The following is a 26,277-nucleotide window of genomic DNA, read 5'->3' on the forward strand; positions in this document are numbered from 1 at the left end:
CAAAATGTGAGCCACACACACACCATGACAGATTCTACTATAGCTTGTTTGAATGGGTAATGAGTGCTGCTTGGCTGTTCTGTGGTCACATGACCCTGGAGTGGGCGTGGTTGTGAGTCCAGCTGGTGTTGCAGGCTGACTCAGGCACAGAGAAAGAGGGACAGAAAGAGAGATAAAGAAAGACAGCAAGAGCTACTAAAGGAAGGGTGAGTCACTATATGCTCTCCATGTTTACTTCTGTTAAAACAGGCTTTCTTTGCGTGAGTTTTACATTTCCTTCCAGAGTTTCATTCAGGGAGGCTCTAGCGCTTTTACAAAGCTACAGAGTGGGTGACGTGTGTGTGAGAGAGAAAGAGAGAGAGAGAGTGTGTGTGTGTGTGTGTGTGTGTGTGTGTGTGTGTGTGTGTGTGTGTGTGTGTGTGTGTGTGTGTGTGTGTGTGTGTGTGTGTGTGTGTGTGTGTGTGTGTGTGTGTGTGTGTGTGTGTGTGTGTGTGTGTGTGTGTGTGTGTGTGTGTTGCTGCATGCACAAGTTTCCCAGGTGTCCTCACTGCTTTTCTTGCCAGTGAGGAAAGGAAGCAAGTGAGAGAGGATGAGAAGGGGAGATTTTGGCTAGCTTTTGTGGAGTTTTGTTCTGTTTTAAGACCTCTCTTTCTCTTGTTTGTCCATGCATTGAAACAGATGATAAGCTCAGTGAACCCCTCCTTCTACTTTCTTCCACCCCCTTCCTTTCTCTCCTCCTCCTGGCCCTCTCTTTTCTTTGTGTGGGGTGTGTGTCATCCCTGCTCTTAGTTTCTTCAATCAGACATTTTGATAATCAGTTTTTCTATTTAGTTTACATCTGACCCAGAGTCCCACATGTTCAAACTTGTGTGTCATAGGTTCAGATGCTCTCTTTGGGTTTATTATTAATATCCAATCAGCGTTGTTTGAATGGCTTCCTATTTTCATTCTCATTTGTTTGTTTTGCATGACAGTACAGTTCCTGTTGTTTAATTGTCGTCATTAACATGGAAGTTAATTGACATGTTTGTATTCAGCACAGATCTGTTCTGTTCCTCTGTTTAACTTCTGATTCCATTTGTCAGTAAGTGTCAGATTACTTCCAGTCATTTTTTTTTTTCAGTAACAGCAGTTAGCAATTTATCTAGAACACCAATCTTTCTGTTGTGTTTGAGTTCGGTTGTAAACCAATTACAAATACTTCTGTCATCTCCAGTTACATCAACAAGGTTATATGATACCTGTTTAGCAGAGTTCCGTTTTCAGATAAAACACCACTTCCTCATATATCGAACCCAATTATTTTACAGCAGATCCTACCACATCTGTAGAACAGCTGAAATTCTTTTTTGTTTGCTGGAATATATTATTCCACTGCAGCTGTTTTATTTCTTTTCTGAAGCATGAACCCATTTTTAACATCATGTACATGCATCCAAATGTCATGTCATGCTTCAAATGTAAAAAAAAAAATGGCTTTGATTTAGTAGCTAGTTAGCCATTACATTTATTAGACACTGTAATTATTTTATTAGGTATATTACATGGGTTAAATTTTAATGTAACAATTTTCAGGGCTGTTTGAAATAATTTCACACACCTTCTAAAAGGTTGCATAACATATACAGAATATTCCTCACCAAAACTAATGAATTAGGAACAAAGTTTTTTTATTTATTTATCTATTTATTTTAAAGCAGGTGTAGATTAACTGAGAGACAGATATATGTACAGTATGATATTGTGAGTGACCTGTGTAAAAATGCAAGAAAACAAGTTGTTGAACTTTAGTTACATGCATGATATGGAGTGTATTTGGAAAATGAGGATGCTTGCACCAATATCACACTGATGTCTATTGGCCTTATGGCCTGATGGTCTATTGTCTTATTACTGTTTTGGACATACTGAAATGTGCGAGGACTCAGCGTTTGTGTTCAGCTTCTTATTTTGTTGTTCACAATAGTGATAAAAAGATACATTCTTGTCAGATTAAAGGATCAAGCATTCTTTGCCTGTTTTTGGATTGACTGTCAAATTAATATTGTTTTGGGACAAATATTGGCAAAATGATGGCACTGATTTATGTCGGTTCCAGTGTCTACTAACAACTTTTTAAAATGAATAGTCATCTTTTTTTTTTAAATCAGACATTCATCCGCCATAGTGGTTTTGATTAAACATTTACATTATATAGGCCATAAAGATGATAATTGCCTTGTGAGTGATCTGATTAAAAATGACATTTAGCAATCTATGCTCATCACAAAAGGTTGTACAGTGTTTCCTCCCATAGCTTTTTTGGTTCTCTGCAATTTTCCTTTCTAGAAGGTGCTTTGTAGAAAACAGTATTTTAACACCCTTCGTCACCATCTGCTTGTGGCATGTAATGGCAAAGGTTGAATTCTCAAGGGGTGAGCAGAATGAAAGATGAGTCCACCAGTAGCATTCTTCACGCTGAGCACCAGAGTTCACCTCACCACATCTACAGATTAGTGTATGCTGGCTGTGTAGCTTACAGTTGCATCTAGCTTTTCACAGGAATTGTGAGGTAACCTAGCTGTACACACCTGAAAACAGATAGAAAAGTAAATCTCCTTAATACAAGCCTCTTGGTTTGGTCTGTGGAGTATCTTATCTGGGGTTTGACATGGTTGTGCATTGGCAGCTATTGATTGGCCATGTTTGATACATGGTGTCAAGGGAATTGCTTTTTTTACAGTTAAGTGATAAAGTGGAATTTTCTGGATTCTTCAGGTGCCCTAAGAATAAACACAACGTTACACATAGATTTTTGAATACTTGTGCTTTGTAGTTTCATAATGATCGGTACACACACACAAAAAAATTGGTTCTTCAACATTTTTTGGGGGATGGAGGTGGAGCCACATACAGCTACCGTATAAAGAACCTGTTAAGCCCAGTATGGTTCTACAGTGGTTCTTTATTGTTTTTTGGGGTGGTTGAGGTGCTACATAGCACCACTGCCATCTAAAGAAGAATTAAGCCCCTAGTTCGTTAAAGACTGTCTAACTCTCTCTTAGTGTCTAGGTAAAGGACTAAAAAACAACATTAAAAAACATTGTATTTCTTGAAGACAATGCGGTTCTAAACCTTTTAGCCCCAAGGCCCCTCTATAAGAAAATATTCCAAAGGCCTCCACACAAGATTTTTTGACTTCAGAAAAGGATAAAAGTGTTTAAAACAACTTTTGCCATTGTAGTAAATTCCCATTTATAGCAAACATCTAAGAGTGGATTAAGATCTAAGGAGGAGAATGGTGTTCCTCTTATGGTTCTGCATAGCACCATTTGACAAAGGTGCTGTATAGCACATTTAAAGATAGGAGTGATATAGCAACTAGGTGCAACTACAGTATGTTTTAGATCAGTGAAATATGTATGTATTACTTCTCATTGACTTAAATCCTGTTCCTGGAGGTCTACCTTCTACCCCAAAGTTCAGCTCCAGCCCTGATCGAGCACAACTAAACCAGCTAATAGAGATCTTTAGAAGTACTAGATACTTAAATACAGGTGTGCTGGAGCAGGGCTAGAACCGGACTCTGCAGGTAGGTAGATCTCAAGAAATAGGATTGGGCACCTCTGACTTAACTGATAGTTGAGTGTACGGAACACGACTTGGAGCGCTTAGTCCAAATGTCCTCAGCAATCTCCAATTCATGAGAAATAAAAAATTATGATGACAGATTATGATTCATTAGTGATGTTCTTTATGTTTTTTCTGTTCTAACAAAACTCTAGGTCAATGTTTCATTTTTTTTTTTTTTTGATGCATCTGGTGAACATGTGAGAATCATCAGTGTCTTCCTGCTGTTTTTTTTTTTTTTTTACGTGAAAGTTTCTAGAAATGCTCCATGTAACTCAAGGCTCTATTTATCTGCTTCAGTCAAAGAGAGTAAAACTTTATGACCGGTATGTCCTTCATGTTCTTCCTGATCCAAATGATTTTTTTTTTTTCATTGCTCTACATCTATGGGAGCATGTGTTTCAGATGTGTAACAGATAATTCAGAATTAGTTCTGCCTGACTTTCCTTGCACTTATTATGAATAGTTATTTTTCAGCCTCATAATATCACTGAACCGTAATAAATTGTTGTCACTCTGTTGGGAGTTTCCTGATATGTCATATAGTCTTTTAGTTTTCCATTTTTCAGCAAATAAGGCTGTATCACTTCATTCTTTCTACATTTTATCATTATTTTCTGTAAGAACAGCCTTAGTAGCATTTACATTCCTAGCCTAGTGTACCCGAGACAGGTTTAGTTACACATTTAGGGCAACTGTCAGGTCTACTAGGCTTCATTGGCTGTTGACACTAATTGTTAGTTGTACAAATGTTTTTCATTTGGCGCACTCCTGACTTTGAATGTCTGCTGCCAGACCAAAGTCCAGTTACAGAGGCCAATATACCACAGACCACTAAACATGGGCAAATTCCCAACTGTTCTGGCTCAGAATGAAGACAGAATTAAATTGTATGTTGCCTGTGAAGAATGAATTGTTAGATGGCCTTGCATTAGTGTTTGCCCTGCTTTTCTGTGGATGTATGGTTTCTATACAGAGTTGGATCAGCTTCAGAAGGGGAACACACAACCTTTTGAGTTTTTGAAAACAGGAAATCAACCAAGTCAAATTTTGGATACAGGGGGAGAGAGAGTTCTTGATGTCTTGGAGAACTCATTGGAAAAATGAGACCTGTGGAATACTGGCCTATAGTTGGGGATTCTGTGGTTCTAAATGTTGTAATTTTGAGAGTGGACAAACCCGGTCATACTTCTAGATGTACCTGATGAAATGCATATCGTAGTCCTTGAACAAACTGCAAAACACAAAATTATAAGGATGGTCAAATGTTCGGGCATGCTATTCAGAATGGATTAAGATATATTTGAACAGCTTCATAAAGAATAATTCAACATTAGTTCTGCCAGAAAAAGTTCTACCATGTAAAAAGTGTATAATTAATTTAATTTTAAATATAATGTAGTAATTTAATGTTATGAATAAAATGTAATGTTATGTTTTAAAAGAAATATATGAAATATAAGACAATGGTATAAATTCTAAGACTTTATATAACATAAATGTGACATTTACAATAGCTGTACGTGCACGTAGATTTGCCTGCATGTGTGTGCAGGGACACACTTCAGCGGTAACCCCTATTTCCTGTTTGTTAGAACACTGACACATGCTAGTGAAAATATAGGCCACAAACTTTGCATGAGAGGCAGGATAACTGCCACTGAAGCTACATCTTTTCAGAACTGATTTGTATTTTTTGCTGCAGGGAGGCTTTCGTTTTTAAAACTGCTCTTGTGTATTAGAGTCCACAGAGTGGACTGATCATGCATAGAACTCGATGTTGCGTGTGGCATAGGCAGAGTCTGATCCCACCAGGAAATCCTGGCCATCACCACATCACTTCTGGCTTTAAATATGTTGTAGATTTTGTTTGTTTGTTTGTCTGGCCCACATTTCGTGGCCTATATGAAACAAAGCTTTTTTTTTTTTTTTTTTTTTGCATATCTCGCCTTTGCTTTACCACATATAAATCCCATAGACATGCATGCTTATTCAGGTCCAAGCAAGTGTTTGTATCACCTACAAAATGATGTTCCATTTTAAGAAGGCTCTTTCATTGTTTTAATGCATTCATTGATCTTTTGTGAAGTAACAATCCACATATAGTATTTCATGCTTAGTGCTGATTGATAAGATTTAAGTCTTAGGATAACATTTTTAACTTGCATAATACTGCTTACTGTTTTTTTTTTTTTTTCTTAATACATGTTTAAATTGGATTATGAATTCCTAATCTTCTCATCTCATATGATTTGTGTTTTTAAATGAAAGGGCTCTTTTATAAAGATCTGCAAAGGGTAAATGAGGACTGATAATGCTTTTACAGCATTATCATTTATCTGGACTACAGGAATGCTGACGTTTATCAAAATATGGCATTATGTGTATATTGCTCACAGTTATTTAGAAATTTCTGTTTCCCCAATGGTGAAAAGTGCCTAGACAGTTTGAGAATTGCTCAGGGTAATCCATCGTTTTTTAGCTATGATATGAAACTTAGCACTTCGCATTTGCAGGGTGTGAGCATAACCAAAAGGGGAACTAATTGAGAAAAAAAAATATATATATATTTTAAACAATAGGTTGAGTGCCCGTGTCACGGCCTCCTTTCCTATTCATGCCTCATTTTGTTTCTTAGCAGATGGCGCACAACAGGTGTTGGCAGAAGGGGCAGCAGGGCAGTCATGTAATCAATGGCACAAATGCTCGTTGTAGTCTGTGTATTAAACCTTAATTAACATGCCCACACGTTGTGATCTGTTCCACCCACCAGGCCAGCAAAAATCAACTCTTGTCCTGGCGTAGATAATGACTATTTGGCATACTCTGAACATGCTGTTTACATGCTAGATTTTCCTTCTCTTTTCTGTATGCATGTATCAGTACACATACAGTATGTGTGCAATAAACACAATGTTCTCACGCTTAATATTGTAATTCAAGATTTGGTGTACAACCTCTGCCTTTCTGCCTCCAAATTATCTCAACTTACAGGGATAACATTCCACTTTGGCATTAAGGAACTGTGGTTCACTCAAGGTTAAAGTGTGGATTTCACATGTGATTGACTGTTGGGTTAACATATGAAAAATATAGGTCACAGTAAACTATGAGGCTTCTCTGAGGCGAATGGAAAGTTCTAGGTTTCAGTGGTAAAACTCGTTGATGGGTTAGGTTTACCTAGACCCATCATTTTATTTTAATTGGCTAAGGAATTTTTGCCAAAAATCCACACAAACTGAAAGACTGCATTAATCATAAAATGTTCGAAGCCAGAAGCTGAGGTGAAGGCAAGGTCTGATGTTTAAGGCTAAGCTTGAGAGGTGTGGTTTCCCTGATTTTTCTTTTGCCTCTTGTAATGTCAATATGTTTTATGGTTTCTAAGTTGCATTTGTGATGAGTAAAATGGGTCCTGTTATTCAAACTTCACAGCTGCCTTGGGAGCTGTTTAGTGTGTATGCCTGGTCATGTGTTTATGAACCTAATTTAGGACTTTTAAAAGATGTAAGATGCTTTTTCTGAACAGATGACCCAATCTGTTCTAGAAAGGAAATAGCACATTTACAGTGAGGGGTTTAAAAGGATGATTTTTCAGGTTACAAGTGGAAAAATAAGATCACAGTATAGTGTGAGAGACCCCACAGTAGTCACATTATGGTGACTGTTTTGGTGTTTCTAATTATAATAATGAGTAAGACAGAGAAACTGAAATTCATGCACACAGCATGTTTAGTGCTAATGTGCTAATTCTCTGTTTCAAACTTAAATGGCATTGGGGACGTTGTCACAGTTCTTCTGGATTCTGTCTCAGTTTGGCATATGTTGCATTTTAGCCAAACCATGGCTGCTGGTAGTTGTCTGTGGAACTGTCTAGTGTTTTGGGCTGAAGTATTTTTGGGCTCTGTTTTCTCAGAAAAAGCTTTGTTAAATAGTGTGTGTGACTGACAGGAAACTGTTTTCTAAAATCTGTGATACTGTACATCAGCTACAGAGGAACATGTGCAAAACAGTTTTGTATTTGACTGACTGATAGTTTTGACTTGACTTCTTAGACATTAAAATGCACCTAAAACATAGGAGTGAAACAAAACAAAGAATATTTGAAACGTATTAAAGAAAAATAGTTCCTCATATTTGACTACACTCTCAGTTTTGTTTTATTCAACCCTTTTTTTATACCTAATAAATAATGGTATGTACAGATGTGTAGCACACAGCATAGATTGTTTTGGTTAAGTCACAGTTTAGGATTTCATAGTTTCCACCTCAGGCAATTGATGAAGCAATAGTATGTTTCATAACTGATAAGTTATGTTTGTACATGCCTATGCTTTTTTGCTGTTAAGTGAATTCATCCTGTGTTATCATCTGGATATAGGATATTATTTATTATACTGATTCACATGTTACAAATTTATTTATGAAAACACCACTGGCTTATTTCGGTATATCTTGTTGTTTGAAGTTTGCGCAAGTGTCTAGACGTTCTATGAAAAGAGGAAGCCACATTTAGTCGTTAAAAAAGGAAAAGCAGCTACCTTGTCCCCTCCCACTTTCACATACTGAGTTGTGTGTCACTTGCTTTCTGTCAGACACACATTTTTCAATCTACTGAATCATCAAATTCAACAACTTTGCAAACAGAATACGCATTCTTTTGGGTAAGCTTGTGCTTAACATTTGATTTATGCTTTGGAATTGTGTTATATTTGGGTAAATTCAATGATCAATTGATCATTTGAGGAGAATTTAGTTTGCTCTAGGGGGTTAAGGAATTTGGAGCTTGTTAAAATTGATGATATAATAGTGATTTAGAAAAGTTTGAAAAGAAATGTTAGGTTGCTTATATGTTTACACGTGTGTTGTTAATCTGAGGTAACTGCATAACTGTTGTGGGTTTTCTGCCCTACTTTATTTACATGTGTTCTTACATCTGGTCTTTCTTCAGAAACATTCCAATACAATATTGTCAGACTCATAAATAATTAGCATAACTTCAATGCTACCAGTCATTTTTTGAGTTTAGATACCATTCGTTCAAAACATGAGGTAAAACTTTAGTGCATGACCACAAAATTTGCATCATGTGACTTACATAAACTTAAAATTGCTGTTTGGGTTAGTTGACTGGTAAAGCTATGACACTGATCATGTCATTGAAAACTGCACATGCAAAAATGTTTAAGCCAATTGTTACCATATATACTGACTGGCTCTCTCTTTTTGTATCTCATCATTTTATTAGGGCCAGAGGTCATTACAAGTTTTTACGGCAATATGGCAGATGTAGGAAAGACGCCTGTGGCACGGAATGAGAATACAAACAGTGAGTTTGGCTATGTGGGCATCGATGCTATCTTGGAACAGATGAGGAGGAAAGCCATGAAACAAGGCTTTGAGTTTAACATCATGGTAGTGGGTAAGTAAAGGTTTTGGTGTGCAATTGCAAATGTCTGCTTTTTTGTTCTCATGTACAAAATACTCATTTAGTATTACTGGAAATTAAATAGCTGGATCTAGATTGTTCAAATAAACATTTCATAAGGGACAAACAACATGCCTGAGTGCTTTTGCAAACTGTTAGCTAAAAGGCCTTGCTATAATCAATATTAACTGGTGAGCAAAACTAAATTGCATATATCCATAAACATAATATATACAATTATTCTTACACCTCTCTCTTTTAAGTGTTTAGTGAGCAGGAACATTTTCAGTCATTGTTATTACATCTTGGATTCAGTCAGATCTGTTTGAACCTACTTTCCTTAAGTTACTAGCCTGATAGCCACAAAAAGCAACAATGTCTCCTCTTTCCCAATGCAAATGCCCTGAATGACCCCAACTGACTGTTAATCATGATCTTGGTTCCAGATTCAGACTATATTATTCTATATACCGTATTCACTGACTCATTTGGCACCCCCCTAGGATACATGGTGACTTCCTGGCAGCAAACTGCCCAACCCACTCCCAAGGTCCAAATTCAAGCTTTCAATCTTTTTGGAGACAGATATATTATTTTCCAGCAGTATATATCCCAGATTTTATTTTTCTTGGCAATGTGTAAATAGAACCTGTAGCTACTTGCAGAGTCTTAGAATGATTGTTTCTTGACAGTGCTGGATGTCTTTTCCTTTTATGACTTAAGAACTGAGACAAATGCCTTTGTGTCTCTGAATGAACATGTTGATGTTTGGTTTCTTCTAGTGCTTTGGCAAATGAATATATGGATATGTAGCAGCTTTATGAAATGATTTAAGGCTTGTTCATAAGTTGATCTTTTAGCAGTTGATAAGTGATTTTGAGTGTTTTCTGGGAGGGTTGTTGTCAGACTATAATCTTCAAATTACCTTATACCAACTCTTTTAAGTTTGAACCTCGCCAAAACTTGTGCAAACATCTAGAGGTTGGAGGTAGCTTTTAGGGATTTTATAGTGGATGGTTTTTCAGTTACTTACATGCATAATAATATGTTTAAAATGCCAAAAAAAAAAAAAAAAAAAAATCCCTGTAGAATGTTCAATCGGACATGGTTAATGCTTTCTGCAGTGAGAGCATCTGCCTGGCTGCTCCACTCAACTGATTCCAGCTGCAAACTTTGTTCTTGCTTTATCATGGATGTCATTGTGAGATCCAACAAGCTGCTCCCATGAACTTCCTCTAAAAACACTGGCTCTTTTATAGTCCACAGTATGATGAGAGACTTATGTGTGTACTGGTATTCACTATGTTATGGTGACCAAATGTCCCCACAAGTGCAATAATACCAGTAAAGTTTGACCTTTTGGGGACAGTTTTTAGGTCCACATGAGGAAACAAGCTTATAAATCATACAGAATGAAGTGTTATGTAAATCTAAAAATGTAGAAGAAATTCTGTGAGTGGTTGGGGTATGTCAAGGGGATAGAAAATACAGTTTGTACAGTAGAAAAGCCATAATGCCCCATAATGGTGTGTGTGTGTGTGTGTGTGTGTGTGTGTGTGTGTGTGTGTGTGTGTGTGTGTGTGTGTGTGTGTGTGTGTGTGTGTGTGTGTGTGTGTGTGTGTGTGTGTGTGTGTGTGTGTGTGTGTGTGTGTGTGTGTGTGTGTGTGTGTGTGTGTGCATATTCATTGAATAAACCAGGGGGCAGGTGTTGGGTCAAATCAGCATGTGGGAATGAAGATGCTGCTAACAGTCTCTCACATACAAACACACACTCATGCACTTTTCTATAGTCCCTTTGCCATATTTATTCACTCAGTATATGGCTGTTTGTTTGTTTACTTGAACACATGGTGTGAAGCACTGTTCATGGTGTGAGATGTTAAAAAACGGCAAGATGTGTTCATATTGCTCTGAAAGACTTTTTCCCTAAATCAAGACTTGCTCTCGGACATCAGCCCTGTATCCAAATATTGTAGAATAGGCCAGGGTTTTTATAGCTCTGGCTTGCGAGGTCCACTGTCCTGCAGAGTAGCTCCAACCCTGATCAAACTCATCTGCCATTCATCTTCTAGTAATCCTGAAGTCCTTGATTCGCTTGTTCAGATATGTTTGATTTGAGTTTTAGCTAAACTCTGCACCTAACCCTAACCCTAAAACTCTGCACAGTGCACCCCGAATGCCAATGTTGAGAAACACTGTAGTCTGCAAAAATCGGTATAGAAATTAATAGTTTGTCCAGATTTGCAGTATTTATAAATCAGTAGGTGAAATGTACATGAATAACCTACTACTTCCATCAAGGATCAATGGATACTTTACTCATATAGCCCACAGGGAAGAGTTGTGAATGACAGAGAAGAAATGTAACTGATATTGTAACACATGACAGTGGCAACATTGCTTTATTCATACTACACGCATGCATACTTTTTAATGGTCAATAAGTTCTTCAGTTCTTCAGATGTGGCGTTTCCTCAGACAGTATGCAATTCAGACACAGTATGAGTACAAAGGAAAAGACAGTTGAAGGCCTAAACAAACAGTAGAGGTGCAAACTGCCTAAATGCTATGCATTGAAAGTTGCAAACTTTGTATGTGAAATGTTCTATCCTTGTCTGCTAAGTTCATTCTCACATTAGTGAGAAGTTGCAACTGCTCAGACTGCAACACACTTTCATAGTAGTTCTAAGTAAGTTTAAATAAATAATACATCACATCTGTAATGCATATACAGTATACAATGTAAGTAAACAAATAAACATGTTTGATATATTAAAAATAATCTGTGTCATTAATTCCTTTATTATTTTATTAACAGTACACCTAGTTTTTGAAGAAAACCAGTATGACACACTTTATGCATTCTTGCAGGTTTTTTGGTTCAGGTATTGCAGGGATAATTGCGTAATTTTGTCCATATAATTCAAAAGAAAAATTTAATTGCACTTAATAAACTCATTAATCAGTTTAAAACATTTTTTTCTTTCTTTCTTTGTATAGGTCAGAGTGGTCTGGGTAAATCCACATTGATGAACACACTTTTTAAATCTAAAGTGAGCCGCAGATCTGTGATGACGACAGAGGAAGAGCGAATTCCCAAGACTATCGAGATCAAGACCATCAGTCATGGTATAAAGGCCTACAGAACTAAAAATGAAACCAACACATGCTTGTCCATGGAGCAATATGTCGGATTTTAACACTTCACTTCACTTTAAACTCATCTTTTATACAGATATTGAGGAGAAAGGAGTAAGAATGAAGCTGACTGTCATTGACACTCCAGGTTTCGGAGACCAGATAAACAATGAGAACTGGTCAGTGTCAACTTTATACTAAACGTTATTCAACTAATATTTTGAATACCTGTGGTCTTGTTATATCTGATGTGTTTCCTTCTGTCTTCCTGTCTGTCTGTCTATCTGTTTGTAGCTGGCAGCCCATCATGAAGTTCATTAATGCACAGTATGAACAGTATTTACAGGAAGAGATCAACATCGACAGGAAGAAAAGGATTCCAGACTCGCGAGTCCACTGCTGCATATATTTTATTCCTCCTACTGGACACTGGTGAGAGAGAAACACACACACATACACCCACATCCACACATATTACATTTACACATTTAAACAAATGCCAAACACTACTAAGCAAAGCTGGTTTTGCTATTGTTACACTGTGGTTATATAGATGGGAGGGACATTGTATTGCAAGTCACCATTAGAGTGATTATTTTCTGTGAAGTATCTTCCATTTTAAGAAGTATATACAACTTTTTCGGTGTAAAGAAGTAACTATGGCTGCATATGAACTAAAAAAAAAATGCCTTCGAAGGACGCATTACAAGGTAGGAAGGTATCAAGGCACGTCCAAATCCAAAGTTAGATACCTTCGTCTGATCGATTTTTGAAGGCAGCATAGATGTAGTTATCACTGCCTTTGATATCCCACAATACTGTGCATTTGATTTCGTGAGCTAAAGAATAAAGATTCCATCTGAAAGTTGCGTTTGGTGGTCAGTTTGTGTGTAAATGAATATGTCAGCTGCCTATAGGTTTTTGGATGCAGCCTATATAACCTTTTCAGTTCTGAAAGTTCTACAATTTTAGTAAAAAACAAAAATCATAATTTATGAGTTTATAAAACTTATATTATGTTTGATTAAAAGGCTCTAATTTTTTATACAGTCTCTTACCTGAAGTTGAAGTTTTTTAAAGAGGTCATATTATGCTTTTTCACTGTTTGAATTTTAACCAGTGTGTGGTGTGTATGTTTGGGCATAAAAAAACATCTACAAAGTTACAAATCTTAAAGTGCACTCCAAAGGGAGATATTAACAGCCGCGCTGTTAATTGTGCGGTATAGAGGGTCGAAACAGATGCGGAGCCATGGCTGATGTAAACACAAGCATTGACTAGAGTGATGATCATCGGTGGTCACAACGGAGCCGCACCGTAGACGTGCAGTTTGTGGTCAGAGATTTATTTATTATACAGTGTAGATAGCTTCACTAGCCTTATGCTGGAGCTGGTTTCGGTCATGTAAATAATGAAATAAATTAGCACAATAATGATAATATAATGTATCAGCGATCTTGCAGGGTGACAATAGGACCAAAACTACTGTATTAATGAAGCCGGTACTTTGATTAGTAGTAAATCTCCATCACGTGCGTTCAGCGTTCGGCAATTAATACACAGGGGCGTAAATCACTGACAAGCTACGCCAAATCGCGCACAAAATCGCATTCAATTTTAAGCGCGATTTGGCATAGCTTGTCAGTGATTTACGTCTCTGTGTATTAATTGCCGAATGCTGAACGCACGTGATGGAGATTTACTACTAATCAAAGTACCGGATTCATTGACTAAATGCGCCTCATAACATCGTGCAATTAATTGTGCAGCCCTAGTAAGAATCACTTTAATCTAGCTTGCGCAGTTTTACACGGAACTTGCTGCTTTTGGGAAGGGGCATTGCAGCACTGAAACGCCATCTAATCTTTTCACCAATTGCAACGCAGTGGGACTACTAACCAATCACAACACATTTCGTTTTTTGGAAGGCGGGCCTTCATCCAATCCGGAAATAATCAAGCCATTTGTGCCAGCCTGGGGAGAAAGCTATTGTAATAATGTAAATTATGTGAAAAAATAATGCGTTTTTCCAACCACCAAGCATGAGAACATGTTCTAGTGCACCCCCAAAACAAAATAAAGACTTTGTAAAAGAGCATAATAAGACCACTTTAATCAACCACTGCAAGTTTTGCACTGCAAGTGTTTGTTCAGCCTTTTTTATATATATATATATATAATTTTTTTTAAATATAAAATTATAGCCTATTTGGGGGAAATGGTACACCCATTTTATAAGTAAAAGTATAAGTAACTAACTAAATAAATAAAAAATAACCCGTAGTAATTGATATAGTTAGTCACAGAATTGGAAACCTTTTTGTTACAATCTGATCAGAAGTGGTCACATGAGACACATTATTATCAAGCAGAAACACAGCTCTTGTAAACTAAATGCATTTTAATTCCAGCTGCAAATAGGGTCATATATATCTTTTATCCCTGTTCTTTTGTCTGCTATATATATATATATGTGTGTGTGTGTGTGTGTGTGTGTGTGTGTGTACCTGGTATTCATCACGTTGTGGGGACCAAATGTCCCCACAAGGATAGTAATACCAGTAGATTTGGACCTTGTGGGGACATTTCTTAGGTCCCCATGAGGAAACAGGCTTATAAATCATGCACAATGAGTTTTTTTGAGGAAGTAAAAGTGTGCACAATCTCCTGTGAGGGCTAGGTTTAGGTGTAGGGTAGGTTTAGGGCAATAGAAAGTACGGTTTGTACAGTATAAAAACCATTACGCCTATGGAATGTCCCCATAAAACATGTAAACCCAACGTGTGTGTGTGTGTGTGTGTGTGTGTGTGTGTGTGTGTGTGTGTGTGTGTGTGTGTGTGTGTGTGTGTGTGTGTGTGTGTGTGTAATGAGGACAGGGGAAATTACATTGTGTGGTCCTGTAAGTGGTTTTGTTTGTTTTCTCATTTTCTAGGTATATATGCGTGTGTAGTGTCTGCACAGGACAGGGAAGGGTTGGGGGTGGGCAGGGTTATGTTTTTTAAAGAGGGTATTTCCTTCCACAAGTGTGTGTTGGTGTGTGTGCACTGTTATTAGACACTCTCTCGCAGCTGCTGCATGCTTGTAAGATTGTATCTGAACAGCTGCTTGTCTCGCCACATGTCACATAACATGAGTTGCACACAGACTGTAGTTCCTCCGTTTGAAATTTTGTCTCGGAAACAGCCCCATTCACCTCAAGAGCATAGGCGGAAATATGGGTGGAGCCAAAGGGGGCCCATTGGTGATAGTAAGCCATTAGCGGAAGGGTTTGACTCCTTTGCAAATTTAAAGGGATAGTTCACCCAAAAATAAAAATCCTGTCATTTATTTATCCTTAAGTTTGTTTCAACCATGCACACATCTCTATCTTCTGTTTAACACAAAGAAAGATATTTTGTATAATGTTGGTAACCAAACAGCTTGTGCATTGCAAAAATGTTAAGAAATAGTCCAGTTCTTACTTATACAGTTTCTAAAGAACTCTAGGGAAGTATGCAAACTCATGGTAGCAATTCTTACAAAACATCTTTTGCAGAATGTTAATTTACATGTAGCTGTGCTTTTTTTCAGCTGGTTACTGTTCCATGTTAAGTTCTATGTTTAAAAAAATACATCCCTTAATGTTAAGTATCAGCAGTAGGATGGTCTAGCTTGTAATATTAGATGTATTTATTTACGTTTCAAGACCACAATACCACTGTTAGCATTTGGCTCTTTACTTTTGAATCATTATGTTTTCAAAAAGTAGAAACAAACTAAAAACCCTTAAGTTGTTCGTCCCAGATTCAGATGTCAGCACTGGTAACAAATTTGCCATGAGGTTCATTCTTGGACATTTCACACAGATCCTTTGAGACCTTGTGGAAACTTTTATAATCTCATTAGTGGATGTCGCACTCTGGTGGCTAGCCATCTCCATGTGGTTTTGTGGGAAACAGGAAGTAAAACAAGAAGTGTCCACCACAAATGGTGACTCCTTCCTCTCTTAAAGAATTATGAGACCAACAGATGGGGGTAGGTGATTAAAATATCAAATTGGCTTTTCCCATGCCAGGGCTTGTGCAAGTCATGTGCATCTGATAATGTATTAAGTTTCCTTTCAAATATACAATGAGTAAGTAAGCTAAAGTAAATTACACAAGGAAATTGGGTATTAGTGGGCATTAAATGGAAAATTGAATTGGAATAACAAAAAGATGATTTTACTTCACATTTTGTTGGCTCTCAAAATAGGTAAACAAATGACTTTTTTTATTTGAGCACTGGGTAAATTTGAACCCTTTCCAACAATGACTTTATGATTTTGAGATCCATATTTTCACACTGAGGACAACTGAGGGACTCATATGCAACTATTACAGAAGGTCCAAATGCTCACTGATGCTCCAGGAGAAAACACAATGCATTAAGAGCATTTTTTAATTTGAAGATTAGGTTAAATTAACTTCTTTTGTCTCCTGGGAAACATGTAAGTATCTTCTGTAGCTTTTGAAAGGGCAGTAATAAGTAAAAAAAATATTTAAGCAAAATAAGAAACATTTACACATCTTAATTCTGTTCAAAAGATTACACTCCTAAATGCATAATTTTTCCTTCTAGAGCATCAGTGAGCATTTGAACCTTCTGTAATAGTTGCATATGAGTCCCTCAGTTGTCCTCACTGTAAAAAGATGGATCTCAAAATCAAACAGTCATTGTTGGAAAGGGTTCAAATACACAGAAATTCTGAAAAACCAAAGAGTTAGTGGGACCTTAAGGATTTTCCTGAAGAACAGCAGGCAGTTTAACTGTTCAGGATGAACAAGGGACTCTAACTATCACTAAAAAAATAAAAAAAAATAAAAAAATAAAAAAAAATAAGCTGTGGATCATTCAGGTAACAACACAGTATTGAGAATCAAGCGTATGTAAACTTTTGAATGGGGTAATTTTTATTATTTAATATTATTATTTATAATATAATATAATATTATTTATAATTTTTATTATTTAATAATTCAAATGTTTAATTAGACACATTTCTAGACATAGACCCTAGACACAATTTTCTATGCATGCGCTTAAAGGAGTAGTTCACTTCCAGAACAAAAATTTACAGATAATTTATTTACACCTTGTCAGTGAAGATGTCCATGTCTTTCTTTCTTCAGTCGTAAAGAAATTGTTTTTTAAGGGAAACCTTTCAGGATTTCTCTCCATATAATAGACATCTATGGTGCCCCTGAGTTTTAACTTCCAAAATGCAGTTTAAATGAAGCTTCAAAGGGCTCAAAATAATCCTGGCTGAGTAAGAAGATCTAGTGCAACGATTAGTTATTTTCTAAAAAAAATATATACAATTTATATACTTTTTAACCTCAAACGCTCGTCTGGTCTAGCTCTGCATAAACTCTGTGTATTCTGGTTCATGACAGTTAGGGTATGTCGAAAAACTCCCATCTCAAAGGTCAAACGCATTTGAGCATTTGAGGTTAAAAGGTATATATTAATTGTGCATTTTTCGAAATTTTCACTTGATAAGATGCTTCTTCCTCGGCTGGGATCGTATAGAGCCCTTTAAAGCTGCATTTAAACTGCATTTTGGAAGTTCACACTCGGGGGCACCATAGAATTCCACTATATGGAGAGAAATCCTGAAATGTTTTCCCCAAAAAACATAATTTTTTTTAGACTAAAGAAAAAAAAAACATGAACATCTTGGATGACAAGGGGTGAGTACATTATCTGTAAATGTTTTTGTTCTGGAAGTGAACTGCTCCTTTAAGCACATATAAAACCATAAATGTGTTACAGTTTTGAGGGCTATAATCCTATTTTATAATCCACTATATTGTGTCACTTTGCAGGTAGGTAATGGTTATATTTTCGAAGAGGCATGTAATCATCAATGCACATAATTCCTCAGAGGGCACGTTGTGTATGCACGTGTATATTTTGCGAATTTTTGCACTCAGTGGAATATTCAAAGCCCTGTAGCTGTGTATTCCTCACCATGTGATAGTTTTGTAAGCCCAGATTGTGACATCTTTTTGTCCTGGGGACTAAGAGGCTCTGTGCATGTTCATTCCAGTTTGTTAAAAAGGCAAAATGCAGTGTGTCATGTGAGTTGAGTGAACCGGATGTCTGGCCATTAAAGATGTCAGTGTTGCTTGTTTGTGCCTCGTGGTTGTGAATGCAGTACACACTCCAAATAAACACTCTACCCAGCAGACTTAAATACACATGCTGGCTGGTTGTGTGTACTATTTAATTTAGTACAAGTAATGCAAAATCACAAGCACTGAAGAAAGTTCAACTTATCCTTAAGGGCATAGTTCAACCCAAAAATGTACATTACATTTAGTTATAATTAACTTAAGCCATGTTGTTCCGAACTCGTATGTTTTTTTGAGATCCACATAAGAAATTAAGAATTATATTAGAGTGAATAAAAAATGACAAATATATTTGTTCAATTTTTTTAACACTAACTTTCTATAATAAAATTTCCATATTGATTTAGTCTTTCGATGACTTGATCATTTGTGCTTTGCATACAGTATAAGAGTGTGATCACATCACTGAATAGAGACCATTCTATTTAACACTTTACTTAATGATTTTTAAATTTATCCGTTTAGGATCTGACTGCATTGCTCTGATGTCTTCTCTGTTTTAGTTTGCGGCCAATTGACGTTGAGTTTATGAGACATCTAAGTAAAGTAGTGAACATTGTTCCTGTTATTGCCAAGGCAGACACACTCACTCTGGAGGAAAGAGACTTCTTCAAAAAGAAGGTGAGTAATAAATCTCTCAGCTTGAAGATAATAAATCACTTCCAACCAAATGATGAAAGCTTTTATTAGATCTTTTCGATTCCTCACCTTGTAAAATTCTGTGAGGTTATTTTTTTTTTTTTTTATCTGGTCTGTATCAGTCACCATGGTCATAATCGAATGACAAAGAATTTATTTGGGAGCATCTGGCATGTTTTCCATTAACTGGAAGACATTTTGCCTACACCAGTTGAACAATAATGGCATTTTTTAAGCATTTAACCTCAATACAAACTAACATCACACAATCTCTGTGAGAAACTCTTTGTGTAAATATCTGTGGGAATCGCCTTCCTGATGGTGTGAATTGGTGCAAAACTGCTCCCTTCTGGGCATTTCTCATGGCATTTCATAAACTTCTGTAACAGTAACAGACTAAACCATAGACGTGTATATATTTAATACAATACTGTTCCAGTCCTAGCTGCTGATAGGTTGCTAGTGTTCTAGCCTTTTAAAATACATGATATAGTAAAGGTTCAGTCACATTTATCACATTTACCATTGTTCTGCAAATTTTGGTGGGTGAAATCTTGTCATTTCAGTAGAGATCTGTGAGCTTGGAAATTTTGTGTGAAGTCTAAAGATTTCTCTGCACAGATTTTGCAACGGGTTGCAACCAGATTTCCTAACATGTTGGTCACGCTGATTCGCTGCGATGACCAACAGAAAAACTGCTTGGTTTGAAAGTGTTTCATGGATTGCTTTTGAAAGCAATTTCTATAACCACCCATAATTTGTAGAATTGATGTGGGAAAATATCTTCAATCCTGCTTGGACATTCTTAATTATGTAGGAAAAGCCTTGGATCTGGTTGAGTAATTTTGTGTTACATTTTCTTTGGGGTTCAGGGGCCGGTGAAGCACTTTGTGTTTTATTTGACCTCAACTTAAGTTGTAACTTGGCAGAACTTCACAGGCTGGTAGAGGCGGTTCACAGGATAGATCCAGCAGTTGCCAGCTGGAGTTGGTACAGTATATGGAGGTTTGCCATAAAAGCAGCACGAACATGAGAACCGATCACTTACCCTTTAATGTACAGTAATAACAGGTCCAGCAGTAAGAAGAGATGTTAATTTTTAAGTAATTAGCTACTGATTGAAGTGATTCAGTTTGATGAATAATCTGTATTATTACTTCATGTTTTTATTCAAGGAATATGTTTGCTTTGTGCTCGTGTAGTGGGTAAAGACAACTTTATCCTTCTCATGCTTTACCTTGCGTAACATCTATTGATTTTACGGTCTAAAAGCTGCCAGAGGAAACTCAGTGGGTGTCCAAGCTACCGTTTCCTCCTAACATTTGCTTCACCTGCCAAACAGAACAAACCCCAGGCTCTAGAAACTCTTCAGGCTTGTACACAACTGTTTTGTTTGGCTGTGTGGTCAGCACACAATCCTTAGATCCTTTTCCTTCACCCCACACGGCTTTTGACCTCACAGGAGAGTAGGGTGACAGTTTTCAACCTTGAGAACATTGATGTGGACTTGCTAAATCTGTCTGGTTTATTTGCTTTAATGTCCACCTCAGGACATCAAGCACATGGAAGCAGAGAATCAAAACAAACACTGGCTCAGAGTGGATTCTGTGAAGAGTGTAGTTTTGATTCGTCGTCATACATTAAAGCCTCCCGCTGGCTAAAAGCTTTCTCACTGTATTCTTTTCATTATGCTCCCAATGGTCAGTTTAAATCTTCACTGCCAGAGGTCTGAAGCCATGTGCGTTACGATTATTCAATCTGACATCTGAAAAGCATGGTGACCCTTAATGTACAGTACAGAAATTGCAGTAAAATTCTGTCATCCTTCTACTCACCCTTATGTAGTTCCAAACTTACTTTCTTCTGTGGAACAGAAAATGAAAAATTCTGAAGAAAGTAATGGCTGCTCATTTGCATATAATGAAATTGAAATGGGATCCAGTTTAAGTTGCAAAATGACTAAAAATCAAACAAATCTCCACTCATAATCATTTTGTGGGAAAGGTCTAAATGGTTTGTTTACCAATAGGACTAATTTACTTATCAAACTCACTGTGTGAAACACACATTTTTATCTTTACCTAACACAAACTTACTTGGAATATGAGTTGAATGGACCGTCCTTATAATGCTTTTGCATCGTTTTTAAGTTCGAAAGCTCCAGTCCTCATTAACTGCATGGAAAAGAGCAACCAGTACATTATTTTACATTTAGTCTGTTTAATAGAAGTCAGTCATCAGTCATGCAGGTTAGTAACAACATTTCTTTTTTTAAATGACCTAATGTTCTGTGGACGCACACGCTTGTCTTCCAAAGACGAACAAGAAGCTAAACACTGTTTTATGGATTCTTTCTGGTTTGTGCAGATAAGAGAGGACTTGCGAGCCAATGAAATCGACATCTATCCTCAAAAGGAGTTTGATGAGGATGCAGAGGACAGAATGATTAATGAGAAGATCAGGGTATGTCCACTTGTCACTTTTATCTCTATCACTCAATGACTCCTACTGTGGTGCATGTTAAAAAGAGCTTGTTTGTGATTTACAGTTCATGAAGTGAGTTTTGTGTCTTCTGTTTCTACTGTACATTGTAATTCCATTTGTTGTTTTTGTATATTGAAGGTTTTCATGTGGTCTCTGTTTTAGGAGATGATCCCATTTGCTGTGGTGGGAAGCGATCAAGAATATCAGGTCAACGGAAAAAGACTTCTGGGCAGGAAAACAAGATGGGGGACAGTAGAAGGTAGTGCACGCACAAACATTCAGCCTCTCTCACAACACTTTTCTTCAATCTTACTTTTGCTTAGCCAAAATCACATCTGCACATCTTCTCTGGCAGTGAGCTTTGTTGTTGGATTGGTGTCCTGTGCTTTTTGTCTTGATTTAAAACATTTGGTTGCATGTAAGGAACTTTATGTACTCCTACATCCTACATTGCTTTGATTGTTTTACTGTATTTAAGCAGATTTATAAGATTCAGCTGAGCTAAACTTTTAAAAGAGACACATCACATAACTGTAATGGACTTTACAGGACTTCACAGAGTTAACTTAATATGATTAATGCAGTTATTTTATGTGGTTAACACTTTTTTTTTTCAAAATGGAAATAAATATTTCATTATGTTCTGTAATATTTAAAATTTGATTAAATAGATCATCAGAAAATAAAATATCACCACAAAGCATGCACTGCAGCAACAACTAATAATTTTAAATACAGTTATAGTAGATTTACTTTTTAAAATTGCATTTGAGCTTTTTAATCATGAAATTTGTTTGAGTCTTCAGACTAGATGTGAAAAGAGCAGGATGGAACTAAATGAAAAGTGTTAACTGCAAAATATATTAAATGTAATTGCTGTGTAAGTAAAGTAATTGCTAAACCTACAGCCTTAATACACAAATTCACATTTCTATGTGGTGTTTGTGTCTACAGTATGGGAACTAGTTCTCATTCTTGCTGCCAAGAGCAAATCAAGTTTCTGTTCCTGATTCACCCAGCAGGAATAGAGAGCATAAGGAATAAATCACTATACCAATGAGAATTCAAACTATTCCTTATCATAGAAAGTCTGGCCAATATTAATAAGAAAAGCTCAACCTTGCATGGACAGGAGAGTGGTTAAAGTTTAGTTGAAAGTAGAACCAGTCTTATAGCATTAATATGTGATTAATGAGATCTGATTTGCAGTGAGCAGTCAAAAAGAACAGACGAAGACTGTTAGCAATGCAAGTTGAAAGTTTTCCTTGCCGTTTCATAAAAATTCAAGTGATTACCATTAGGAGTACAGGTTAGCTTATTTTTAGCCTACATGTTAGTGTTTAACTGCCATAATCAACAAAATCTAAATAATTTGTGATAATTTATATAATTTATTAATGCACATGCTCACTCTCCCAGTGGCCTATTTTAAATGTAATGTTACTTTAAGAAACATTTTGCTGTCTAAACACTGTGTTGTCTGTGTTACAGCACTGCCATCTAGTGGCAATAAGATGCTACCACACCTCAAAGCACTATGGCAAATATAGGAACAGACTGTGACAGTCTTTTTATGCAAAACAGTCTTTTATGCAATAATGTTATATACAGTTGAGGTTAAAAGTTTACATACACCTTGCAGAATCTGCAAAAATGTTGATTATTTACCAAAATAAGAGGGATCATACAAAATTCATGTTATTTTCTTATTTTATACTGACCTAATGCTTCAAACGCTCACTGATCCTTCATAAGGAAACACAATGCATTAAGAGCTGTGGGGTGAAAACTTTCTGAATTTGAAGATCAGGGTAAATTTAACTTATTTTGTCTTCTGGGAAACATGTAAGTATCTTCTGTAGCTTCTGAAGGGCAGTATTAAATGAAAAAAGTATGATATTTATGCAAAATAAGAAAAATGTACACATCTTCATTCTGTTCAAAAGTTTACACCCCTGGCTCTTAATGCATCGTTTTTCCTTCTGGAGCATCAGTGAGTGTTTGAACCTTCTGTTATAGTTGCATATGAGTCCCTCAGTTGTCCTCGGTGTGAAAAGATGGATCCCAAATCCATACAGTCATTGTTGGAAAAGGTACAAATACACAAAAACTATGAAAAAACAAAGAATATGTTTGCCCTGAAAGATTTTTCTGAAGAACAGCAGACCATTTAACTGTTTAGGACAAACTCAAGGGACTTATGACCAACTATCACAAAAAAAAAAAGTTACCTCATTCAGGTAACAACACAGTATTAAAAATCAAGTGTGTGTACATGTTTGAACAGGGTCATTTTTAATTCAACTATTATTTTGTATGATCCATCTTATTTTGGTAAAGTAATTTACATTTTTGCAGATTCCACAAGGTGTATGTAAACCTTTGACCTCAACTATAACAAATTGGTATGTTTTGTTTTGTTTTTTTTTTATGACTGAACTGCTCTCATTTTTTTATTATTATTTTTTTGCAGTTGAGAACACCGCACACTGCGAGTTTGCCTACTTGCGGGACCTGCTCATCAGGTATTTAACGATTAAACATTTACATTTTTTAGTTCGTATAAACAAAACTACACTTAATTTGTTAGTGGATATAGTATATTTCAATATACGTGTTCTCTCTTTTCTGTTCTGTTTTCTAGAACTCATATGCAGAACATCAAAGATATCACAAGCAGCATCCATTATGAGATGTACCGCGTACGCAGACTCAACGAGAATAACACACAATCAAACGGGCAGCAAGCAATCCACGCCAATGGCGTACCTGAGCATGAAGTCCTGTCCCATGAGATGTAGACGCCTGTCGAGCCCATCCATCAATCCACCCATCCATCCATCAGTCCGTCCATCTATCTTTTTTCCTTCAGTCTCTTAATTTTCAACAGTCTCCTCTTCAGTTTATTCTGCCTGACCATGTCTGTTGACTATTGTTCTGTAACACCAAAAAATATTTCCAATCTGTGGAATATGAATCTTTATGCATATAGCAAAATGTGATGTTCTGTGATGAGAGTTTTGTTAAAGATGTGTTACTATGTTTGTTCAATGTTCACATTAATGTTAACAGCTTAGAGCTCGGAAAAAAATGACATCTGTCAGAAGTTTAACATACCATAATGCTTGACGCTCTCTCATTTAATCATAACAAATAAGTGGTTAAAATGCAGTTTGAACAAAATCATACTTTATGGCTATTGGGTATAAAAAGCGAGGGGCTTTATAGAGCATAAAAACACAAATAAAGTATGATTTTCACTATTTTAAAATATAATGGAACAAAGACAAGTGAAAAGGGTCTATGGTATATTACAGAACTTCTGACAGTGCAGTCACACACTTTTAGGCAAAAGTTTTGATCTTGATTAAAGCATTGTATGAATTTTAGTTGAGTATAAACATAATGCAGTTTTTGTAGTGACTCTACCCTGTGTGGTATCTTTACCAGTCTATAAAATTCTCATGTGATTTGTGCCATTTTTGCATTTTTTTTTTTTCATGCATTGTTCATTTATTTTTTCATTGTAATTGTTGTTGTGCTATTTAGTTGTAAAAGCCTGGTCATACTTATGTAAAATTAAATGTTCTTTTTGTTTTAAAAAGAGGCAAACATGTTTTGATTTGTAAAGAGTTATGTATTTATATTCAGCATCATGTTACCCAAATGTTATAATGTGGCGTTTGTAGGTCAAATGTTTAGATTTCCAGAATAGCACCACAGTTACCCAAAGCACCTGTACTTACCTGTTTTTTTTTTGTTTTTTTTTTCTTCAACTATCAGTATTCAGTAAAGCAAGTCCTGAGCCATTCTGTTCTGTATTTGTATTCTATAATATACATGTGACCGTGATTTGTTGATAGATGTATTTCATGTTGTCAGTGGAAAAGTCACAGTGACCCCGAAACAGTTTTGGACACTTAAGCCACACTTTAACGTGCATGGATGTATTCACATTATATAAAGTCACAAAATATCAAAACAAGTAGCCTCTCAACATGTTCATTTATAAAGTTTTTTGTTTCACTTTAAATAAAGTGACAGAACACTTTTACAAAATGTTAATGGAACATGTTTTTGTGATCAACTAATATATATATATATATATATATATATATATAAGAACTAGAGGAAAGCAGTTATTATGCATCCACTAAATCTGACTTTGAAATCGTTTCAAGTTAAAAGTAATTACAAAAATAGCTAAGAAATGTGAAGTATTTTCATACATTTTTATATGTGACTAAAGTGTCCAAAATTGTAAAAATATTTTCTGGGCTAATATTTGAATAATATGGGAAAAGATGAATAATATATGCTAGCCATTTTTAATATATGAGACACATGCTAACCATTTTTCTATTTAAAGGAAAAGTTCTGACCATGTGGACACCATTTATATCTTGTTGTATGTTGGCATATGTTGTTACTTTTTGTTTGTTTACCAAAAGTTTATGCATACTGCTTAAAAATATGGACAGTTTAGATTCTAGTCTCAGGTTTACTAAGTCCCACCCAGTGCTGCCTAATGATTTGCATAACAACTGAAAAACGACAGTTGTCTCAATGTGGCTGTCAAAAAAATCTTGGTGTCAGACATGTTATGAATGGAAACCACATATTCCAGTCTTATAGTCTTGTAATGTTCTATTCAACCCATATTGAGCAGTGTCATGCCCCGAATGGCCAGAAATATTATATACGTTAAAACAGATTATTTTATGAATATTGTACACCCATTGTATTTTGTTGTAGTATAAGGTAAGATTTATCTTACTATTGTAGATTTGGAAAAAATAAAGATTGCTATTTTTTATTGTCGTCTAA

General features: G+C 36.1%; 1 protein-coding gene across 2 annotated transcripts; it reads left to right on the top strand.

The window, feature by feature from the left end:
* The first annotated feature begins 105 nt into the window (after positions 1–105).
* Positions 106–26,277, top strand: septin9b (septin 9b). 2 transcript variants are annotated; one of them, XM_073851241.1, is made up of 10 exons: positions 106–206; positions 8,855–9,028; positions 12,035–12,163; positions 12,270–12,351; positions 12,467–12,604; positions 18,831–18,948; positions 21,334–21,429; positions 21,613–21,709; positions 23,924–23,975; positions 24,095–26,277. In XM_073851241.1, the coding sequence occupies exons 2-10, from the start codon at positions 8,887–8,889 to the stop codon at positions 24,249–24,251; spliced, it is 1,011 nt and encodes a 336-aa protein (XP_073707342.1). In that variant the 5' UTR covers positions 106–206; positions 8,855–8,886; the 3' UTR covers positions 24,252–26,277. The 2 variants fall into 2 exon arrangements, with proteins under 2 accessions (XP_073707342.1, XP_073707343.1); XM_073851242.1 differs by lacking the exon at positions 106–206 and adding an exon at positions 8,197–8,270.

Source organism: Garra rufa, chromosome 12 (genome assembly GCF_049309525.1).
Source record: "Garra rufa chromosome 12, GarRuf1.0, whole genome shotgun sequence".
Taxonomy (NCBI): Eukaryota; Metazoa; Chordata; class Actinopteri; order Cypriniformes; family Cyprinidae; genus Garra; species Garra rufa.